Source organism: Frankliniella occidentalis, unplaced genomic scaffold (assembly GCF_000697945.3).
Source record: "Frankliniella occidentalis isolate FOCC.00 unplaced genomic scaffold, Focc_3.1 Scaffold40, whole genome shotgun sequence".
Lineage (NCBI taxonomy): Eukaryota > Metazoa > Arthropoda > Insecta > Thysanoptera > Thripidae > Frankliniella > Frankliniella occidentalis.
The window spans coordinates 330,456-339,160 of record NW_026267170.1 but is presented as its reverse complement, the minus strand read 5'-3'; the positions used below and the strand labels follow the sequence as shown (position 1 = coordinate 339,160).

At 37.0% G+C, this 8,705-nt stretch overlaps 2 protein-coding genes across 3 annotated transcripts in view; one reads left to right on the top strand and one right to left on the bottom strand.

Moving 5' to 3' along the window:
• The window catches only part of LOC113213284 (bumetanide-sensitive sodium-(potassium)-chloride cotransporter), a gene marked incomplete at its 5' end in the record, with an annotated part of 24,979 nt that extends 18,618 nt beyond the window's left edge, over positions 1 to 6,361 (top strand). Inside the window, 19 exon segments of one of the 2 annotated variants that reach the window (XM_026432299.1) lie at positions 439 to 598; positions 674 to 769; positions 881 to 1,134; positions 1,237 to 1,351; positions 1,431 to 1,570; positions 1,649 to 1,843; positions 1,924 to 2,155; positions 2,253 to 2,374; positions 2,458 to 2,593; positions 2,691 to 2,902; positions 2,984 to 3,225; positions 3,308 to 3,534; positions 3,666 to 3,686; positions 3,955 to 4,120; positions 4,292 to 4,407; positions 4,500 to 4,614; positions 4,696 to 4,856; positions 4,952 to 5,057; positions 5,145 to 6,361. In XM_026432299.1, coding sequence (XP_026288084.1) covers positions 439 to 598; positions 674 to 769; positions 881 to 1,134; positions 1,237 to 1,351; positions 1,431 to 1,570; positions 1,649 to 1,843; positions 1,924 to 2,155; positions 2,253 to 2,374; positions 2,458 to 2,593; positions 2,691 to 2,902; positions 2,984 to 3,225; positions 3,308 to 3,534; positions 3,666 to 3,686; positions 3,955 to 4,120; positions 4,292 to 4,407; positions 4,500 to 4,614; positions 4,696 to 4,856; positions 4,952 to 5,057; positions 5,145 to 5,280 — 2,952 coding nt within the window. 2 annotated transcript variants of the gene reach the window in all.
• LOC113213286 (charged multivesicular body protein 2b-B) lies at positions 6,358 to 8,142 on the bottom strand. The gene is made up of 2 exons (XM_026432302.2): positions 7,983 to 8,142; positions 6,358 to 7,829 (listed from the first exon to the last, which is right to left on the bottom strand). The coding sequence occupies exon 2, from the start codon at positions 7,824 to 7,826 to the stop codon at positions 7,188 to 7,190; it is 639 nt and encodes a 212-aa protein (XP_026288087.1). The 5' UTR covers positions 7,827 to 7,829; positions 7,983 to 8,142; the 3' UTR covers positions 6,358 to 7,187.
• Between the last annotated feature and the right edge of the window lie 563 nt (positions 8,143 to 8,705).

The following is an 8,705-nucleotide window of genomic DNA, read 5'->3' as shown; positions in this document are numbered from 1 at the left end:
TAAACAACCCTCAGAGTTCTTCTTTGGTCCATGCAAATATGCAAGTATATACCTGCCTCTCAATGAGAAATGATCAACCTTCAATACATCAATTTGACGTCAATGATGAAAATGTGTCCCAAAATTTGATGATATTTTGACGAATTTTCCTCAAATTGATGTATTTTGGATTAATAATTTCTCACTAGGTGTGCCGTGCCTGTAAAAACAATTTAAGGTTTACCTGCGGCTAATTTTTGGCCCCTATGCTTTAACATGGGAGCGTGACCACGAAGTGGTCATGCCGCAGGGAACGTGTTTTAAATATTGCTTTGCAAACTTAGGAAACTTCTACACAGCTGTTAAACTTCGAAAATGTTTTATTTCACCCAACCCTATGAAATAAGGACATACTTACTAAACTCTGTCCAATAAATTATGTATTTTACATTGTTACAGTCTGCAGGAGCTACCCTGAAAGGAGCTGTTCCTCCAACTGCTGGAGAAGGTGTTGTGAAGTTTGGATGGATTGTTGGAGTTCTCATAAGATGCCTCTTGAACATCTGGGGGGTGATGCTTTTCCTTCGGCTAACATGGGTTGTTGGAGAAGCGGGTGTTGGTAAGATTTTCACCCTTTGCACGAACTTGGTAAAATTCAGAAGCGCATTGAACTCATTTTGAATAATTTCCTTAGCACAAGGAGTGTTACTGATTCTCTCTGCATCTGTTGTCACTATCATCACTGCTATGTCGATGTCTGCTATCAGTACCAATGGAGAAATCAAGGGCGGTATGTTTCCATGTCTTATAAGTGGATTTGAAATGGATAGAGGAAGTATTTACCTCTTTCATTTTGTTTTTACATTCACAACTAAAAACATTCTCAACTCAAATTTTACAGGTGGAACCTATTACATGATCTCTCGGTCTTTGGGACCTGAATTCGGAGGATCAATTGGGCTAATATTTTCTCTAGCCAATGCGATAGCTTGTGCCATGTATGTTGTGGGATTTTGTGAGTCTTTGAGGGACTTACTGAAATCATTAGATACATTTATAGTTGATGGAGGTACTCAAGACGTCCGAATTGTTGGTTCTATTACAATGCTCTTGTTGACAGGAGTTGTTGTTATTGGCATGGAATGGGAAGCCAAGGTTTGTACAAATAGTTGTTATGACAATTTTGTTGTCCTTGTCACTGTTCCATCACATCACCATCTAAATTCTCAATTTATTCATTGTACTGTTTTGTTTTAGGCTCAATTTGTTTTGTTGATCATTCTATTACTTGCTATCGGGGATTTCTTTATTGGATCTTTAATTGGGCCCACCACGGATGAAGACAAGGCTCGAGGCTTTGTAGGATTTTCAGGTACTTGCATCATGCACAGCACAACTAGTGACAATTTCTCTTCACATTTCTTTTCTAAGTTTCGATTTATTCCTTCTAGCCGAGACATTTGCAAATAATGTTGGACCTGATTATCGCTATCAAAAAGGAGAACAGCACAATTTTTTCTCTGTATTTGCAATATTTTTTCCTGCTGCCACTGGAATCCTTGCTGGTGCCAATATTTCCGGGGACTTGAAGGTAATTGCCTCTTTTGTCATTTTACACAAATATATATGTTTTGAATTATTGTCTTATAAATGACTATTTTCACTGTAGGACCCCCAAACGGCCATACCGAAAGGAACAATTCTGTCAATTATTGTAACATCAATTACATATATTCTGATGGCTATTGTTGCTGGTGCAGTTGTAGTTCGGGATGCAAGTGGAAATGTAACTGATCTCCTAAACAATACGTTTACTGACTGTGCAAATCGAACATGTGATTATGGTCTTCAAAATAACTTTCAGGTTTGCAATCTTACTTGTTTTCAAATTTATTACAAATTTATGCACCATGCTAACAGATTACACTGAATTAAATTTTCCAGGTTGTAGAGATGGTGTCAGCATTTGGACCCCTTATATATGCAGGCTGTTTTGCAGCAACATTGTCATCGGCTCTTGCTAGCCTTGTATCTGCACCTAAAGTCTTTCAAGCTCTTTGTAAAGACAGGCTGTATCCATACATATTCTGGTTCTCTAAAGGCTATGGCAAAAATCAAGAACCTGTGCGTGGCTATGTACTTACTTTCTTTATTGCTATAGCCTTCATCTTGATTGGTAAGAAGAATGTTCCATCCAAACAGAGTTTACAGAAACATGAACAAAGGCATTTTAGTTTGTTTTTATAATAATAATTGTTATTATTATATTCTAGGTGAACTGGATGCTATTGCACCCCTTATATCAAACTTTTTCCTTGCTGCTTATGCTTTGATCAACTTCAGTACATTTCATGCATCTCTTGCAAAACCTGTTGGATGGCGTCCCACATTTAAGGTACATAATGGTAATGGTAATGGTACAAAAGGTACAAACTAGTTTGCCCTTTTCTTCATACTAACACTGATTTTTCTTTTCAGTTTTACAACATGTGGTTATCGCTCGTGGGCTCTATATTATGTGTGGCTGTGATGTTTTTGATCAGCTGGTCTACTGCACTTATTACGTTTGGCATTGTCTTGGCTCTATACTTGATAGTTCAATACAGAAAACCTGGTTTGTTAAGAATGAAAATTCTCAGAAATATAAATAACATTATGTTATTTCAAAAAATTGTAAGTGTTTTAACATTTATCTTTGCTTTTATTTCCAGATGTCAACTGGGGATCTACAACACAAGCTCAAACATATAAAAATGCATTAAACTCAGTGCAACAATTAAATTATGTTGAGGATCATGTCAAAAACTATCGTCCACAAATATTGATTTTAAGTGGTATACCAAATTATCGCCCTCCACTGATTGACTTTGCCTTTCTGATGACAAAGAATTTATCTCTACTTATTTGCGGGCACATCATAAAGGTATCTAGCTGTTAGAAATTTGTCAAGTTGGTAGAGTCTCTAAAAAGAATATACAGCAAAAACATTTTTGAACATTTTCAGAGTTCTGTTCCACAACGAGTGAGAAATGCTCTGTCATATAAAGCTCACAGTTGGCTTAAGGCTCATAAAATCAGGGCATTTTACTCTCAAGTGGATGACTCTTCCTTTGAGGAAGGTGCAAAAACATTAATCCAAGCTTCAGGTGTTGGAAAGTTGCGGCCCAATATCCTACTGATGGGTTTTAAAAATGATTGGCGGACTTGTGATTCAGAGGATTTACTAATGTATTTCAACACAATGCAGTGAGTGCAAAGACTTATTGCATGAAACCTAGTAAGAGCAATCACTGTAATTATTGCTGATCAATTTTGATTCTTTTTACAGTAAAGCCTTGGATTTGCATATGGGTGTAGCAGTTCTCAGAGTTGAAGGAGGATTTGATTATTCTAAAATTCTGTCAGGGGGCGAGGAACCTCGTCAGAATGGAAACATACCTCAAGTGCCCTCTTCGGTGGGAATGGGTACTAATGGAAATCTTAATCGAACTCGGCAAAACTCCCAGGAATCCCTCTCGATTCCCCACAATCAGTCGTTCTCACAACTTTCTACTGGTATGAGTAATAAGTTTCTACAGTTCTCAAGTTCTAATTCTTTCCCTAAGCGCATGAGACCCCTGATCCGACATCTTTTGCTATGATTTGTGGAATTTCAACACTTTGACGTTCTGTCTCTCTCTATTCAGGGCTTTGGTTTCTGGGAATGGGTGAGATATTTATTATTTGAACACCCAACTGCATGTATCTTTTTAGATTCTCATTCTTCAGCTTCAGGCACTCCATGTCTGTCTATATCTGTTGAGTTTTGCACTCATTGTACTGCTTTTAAATTCACTAATTTTTTAATTTTGTTTTATGTATTATATTGATTGCTTGATTGATCAGATCAACCAGAGGTTTGATCTAAAAAAAAAATTAAAACCCTTCTGGAAGACCCCTGAAAATTCATCTCCTTCCCTTTTTATTTTTTTTCAGCAAGTAGTGTTAGTGACCTATCTACGCCTCCAACACCAAACCTAAATAAATCCAGAGTAAGTGATAGTCCAAATGCTGATGACACAGATCAAAATACTACCCCTGAGCATGACGACAGATCAAAGAAAGAGAGAAAGAAGCAAGAGTCCCGAGCTGACCTTTACAAGTAAGTTTGTTGCTTGGACACCCACCCAGAAAGGTTTGATCGAAATTCGATTAATGTAGACTTGTCGTAAAACTCCTCACGGTTTGGCTGGGCAGAATGTTTCTTTTTATTTGTGATGAAAAAACCTTTCAATCCTAACCATCTGAATTGACCTCTTTCACTTTAATGCAGGGGTGCAGGTCAAGGTGACACAGACCTTCCAAAAGATGTTTTAAATAGCATTACAAGGTTTCAGCGAAAACAGAAAAAGGGAACAATTGATGTGTGGTGGTTGTATGATGATGGAGGTAAGACAATGAACTGTTTTGTGCTTTCATGTTGTTTTTTTATTATTAAACAGAGTCTTAAATAACTAATAGAAAAATTTCTACAACTTTAGGTCTTACACTTTTACTGCCTCACATTATTACAACACGAGGAAATTGGTCTGATTGTAAATTGAGAGTCTTTACACTGGCCAACAAACAAGCTGAGCTAGAATATGAGCAAAGAAGGTAAGGGTGTATTGTAAGCCTAAGCTTATTCAAAGTTAAAGTGCAAGAGGATTATTTCTACACTTCATTATTCTGTTACAGCATGGCAAGTCTGTTGGCTAAATTTCGTATTGATTATTCAGCCCTAAAGCTAATTCCGGATATCACCAAGAAACCGAAGGACTCCACCATGTCATTCTTTGAAGACTTAATATCTCCCTTCATAGTTCCAGAATCAGATGAAGAAAATGAGACCACAAATGGTAAGACAATGACTTTTTTTTTAAAAAAAAAGTGCTCTCACTTTCAATTGGAGTTGTAGTTTCTGTGACCATTACTATAATAAATTGTTTTGTAGGTATCACTGAGGCGGATCTTCTTGCAATGAAAGACAAGACAAATAGACATCTTCGCTTGCGTGAACTTGTTTTAGAACACTCAAGTGATGCAAACCTGGTAGTCATGTAAGTACCTAATCATTGTGTATTGTTCAATACGTTTGTCTTTGCTGATTTAAATGATAAAAGACTCTAAAAAATTTCTTTTTCTAGGACACTACCAATGCCACGAAAAAATATAGTATCTGCATCTCTATATATGGCATGGCTTGAAGTTCTCACAAGAGATATGCCTCCATTCCTCCTTGTGAGAGGAAACCAAACATCTGTTTTAACCTTTTATTCGTGATCTATTCTTTTATAATTCTAAACATGTTTCCGTCCATATCAAATTTATGACCAGTGATGATGTCAGGATACTACAAGTGCTGATGGTAGGGGTACCTTTCTTTACCAAACCTATGAATTGGTAGTTTCATTACAGACTTTCCATGAGGTTTTTAGAAAGTCTGACTACAAAAGTTTCTTCTTCTTCAGACAGTAAATGTGCCAAGTTAGGTTCAATGTACCTTTAAAAACTTGATGCACCTTCACAAAACATTGAAAACTTTATGTTGGTTATTCCTGAGGGTGGCTCGGAATATTAAATTCTGGAATTGTCCATTTAACAAGTTCTATGTTTTCTATTAGGGTATAAGTATCATGTAAATCTTTGTTATTAGTGGTAAGATCAAAAGAGCTACAACCAGCCTTCAGCTGAAAAATACGTTCTACTTAAAATGGGGATATTTCATTTAAGCAGAAAGTGCATGTTCTGTTTTGTCACCTATTCTGCATTTTCAGAAGTATTTTTGTGCAGTATTTCACTAGGCTATTATTTGTATATTTCCTCGTTACTCTTGACCATCCAACAATGTGTGATGGTGTAGGAATAAATTTTGAGCTTGTTACTGAATTATTTAGTTGCCTCTCTCACTTGAAAACTACAAGAATCATGCACCTAGTGTCAAATAAAATCTTCCATGGCAGTGCTAATTTATAATTTTGTATGAAAAGCCCTGGCTGTTATTTTTATACTAGTGTAAAATATGAGATTTTATCAAAGAAAGAAACTAATAAAAAAAGTGAGCACTCTTTGCCAAGCATATACTTTATACACAGTACTACTTAATTGTTTTAATGTTTCTGGTTTATTTATGGCCACCTATGAAGTGAGAAATTTTGTTAATAAATCTTTTTCTTGATAATCTGTGGCAAGCTGGCCAGGAGGCTTGAGTGATAGAGATACCTCACTTAAGGCCCCAAAAGGCATGTCATCTAAATTTTACAAACTTATTTAAATAAACTATGTTATTTTCTCTTGGACAATTGCTCTAGGCTCTGTATACATTGCTCCACCTGCACTGAAATAAACAAACACTGTAACCAGACTGAAAGGCAATAATGTTTATTAGAAATTCCTTTTCTTTAAATGTACAAAATGGACCTTCTTCAGAAAGAATTATTGTAGAATGAGTTATCAAATAGAAAACAAAATTAAAAATTACAATTGTGCTTAAGAACTTCCATCTCCCACAATAAAAAGACTAGTCCATACTTATCACAAAACTGACATAATCTAACCCTCAAGTGAAAACTAACTTCTTGAGAGTTAAGTAGTTTTTATCTCTCTTCTTCGGTAGGTATGACCCTGATTATTTATAGAAGAATAGAGCTATTTGCTATGATGATAAAAATTTACAAATTTCTAGTTTAATTGTATCAAAATATTAGTTAGGGTTAATTCCACAAATGAATGATATGGAGTCCGTCCAGATTCCTATTTTTACCACAAATCATTCAAATTGGGTCAGAATCATGGAGGTTTCCGGATGAAAGGGGATAAGGGAACAACGGAGGGGAACCCATTCCAAGCCAATCTGAACGACTAGTGTCGGAACAAATGAGAATTTGGAGAGGCTCAAGGGGAAAGAAAAATGTGAGATGGGTAGCTTGCCATGAACTACGAACTAGATTCAAACTCAATGACCAGCTGCCGTGAAGTTTTGACAATGTTACAGCAGAACTAATCAAGAATTAAAATTCTTAACTAAAATAAATCACAGATTTAAAAAAATTACGCATGAGGAAAAACACAACAACAACATTTTGTTGTTGTGCAGTTTGATTTTATAAACAGAAGCAGGCTATACTGTATAACAAACTATGTTTGTCATTTCCGTAATACACCAACAGACAAATAAAGATAAAATAATTTTAGGCTCGTAGTTTTGCCAACTGAGCTTCAATTTCATCATCTGTAGGTAGCTTGGATTTTGAAGTCTCCCCAATTTTATCATGGGTGGCAGGAGCCCTTGCCATTTTACCAGATATTTCAATACCAATTTCATCCAAAACCTGTTGCACAACCTGATCAGTTTCTTCTTCTTCATCAGAACCAGCCATGATATCATCGAGTGTATCATTAATCATTTCATCAGTCATAGTCATTTTCATGTTAGCTTCACCGAATGCACGCATATCAGCAGCAATTTTTTCCGGTTTCAAAATGTTGTTCATAGTTGACATTGTCTTTGCTGTAGTGCCCATTGCATCAGCTAGTTTTACGTTTGCTCCCATAGCTTTGTTATGGTACCCGACACTTTGGATTTTGCCACTAGCAGCAAGAGTGCGGCTCTTTTGCTTTCTTAAATTTACTAGCTGTTTTGCTAAAATGGCACAACCATCCTTGTTACCTTCCTTTGCCATTTTTTTGATCTCCTGTTCTAGTTTTTTCTCTTCCATCTCCAAATGTCTTTTCTCGCGGTCCATATCTCTGTTGGCCTTGCGAAGTGCACGATCATTTTCTCGCTGTTGTTCTTTCAAAGTAGGTTTTGATCCAAACAGCCAATCCATTGCCTGTAAAGACATCCAAACTTGTGAGTCATATGAATGACAGCTGCGCCTAACCTTCAATAACAATATAGTATGATGTGTGCCTCTCAAAAAAAAAAAATTGAGAACAGTTAAGGGTAATTTTTATGATATCGAATATGAAAAGACGGTACATACCACAAACGGTTGGAGTAATTTCAAGGATTTGATCACGAAACACTGTCGACACCTAACTCAAACAAAACCAAAACCTTGAAATGGCAGAAATAACCATACCACACAACACAACACAACCGCGATTGGACTATACCCACTATACCACTATAGTATGAGAAATTTTCATGGCCGGTGAGGTAGCTCCGACCACTTCAAGTGGGCGATCGGGCGATCGGAGAGCTCGAAGACCAAGAAACGTTCTCCCACCACCTCTCACCCTATTTTAGCAGATTTAGAAGGCGCTCCCGGTGAGAAGGGGGGGGGGGGGGTCAGACGAAGATGGGATGGACGTTAAGTTTAGTTAGTAAGTTGGTTGGGGCCTTCGGCAAATTACTGGAACTCGGCGCCTGCGAGAATCATGGTAGGCCACCCACCGTACTCGCGAGCCATGCAAGCAAGATGTTGCCTACCTATGAGGCGCCATAAGAGCTTAAAGGGGACTTACGCAAGTGTAAATTCCCGATCGTGCCCAAACTTGGTATATTTGCTTCTTATCTATAGTCGAAGCGGTACACAAAACAAAACTACAAAATGTATATAAGGCGTGAATTTTTTTTACACTTTCCCTAGACCCAGTTGGTCGATTTGACCCGCCGGTCACCAAAATCTGACCCATAGGAGCCGAGATTTTAACGCATTTGTTTAAAATTAAACCGAAATTGACAAAAATTTCAAAATTGTCGT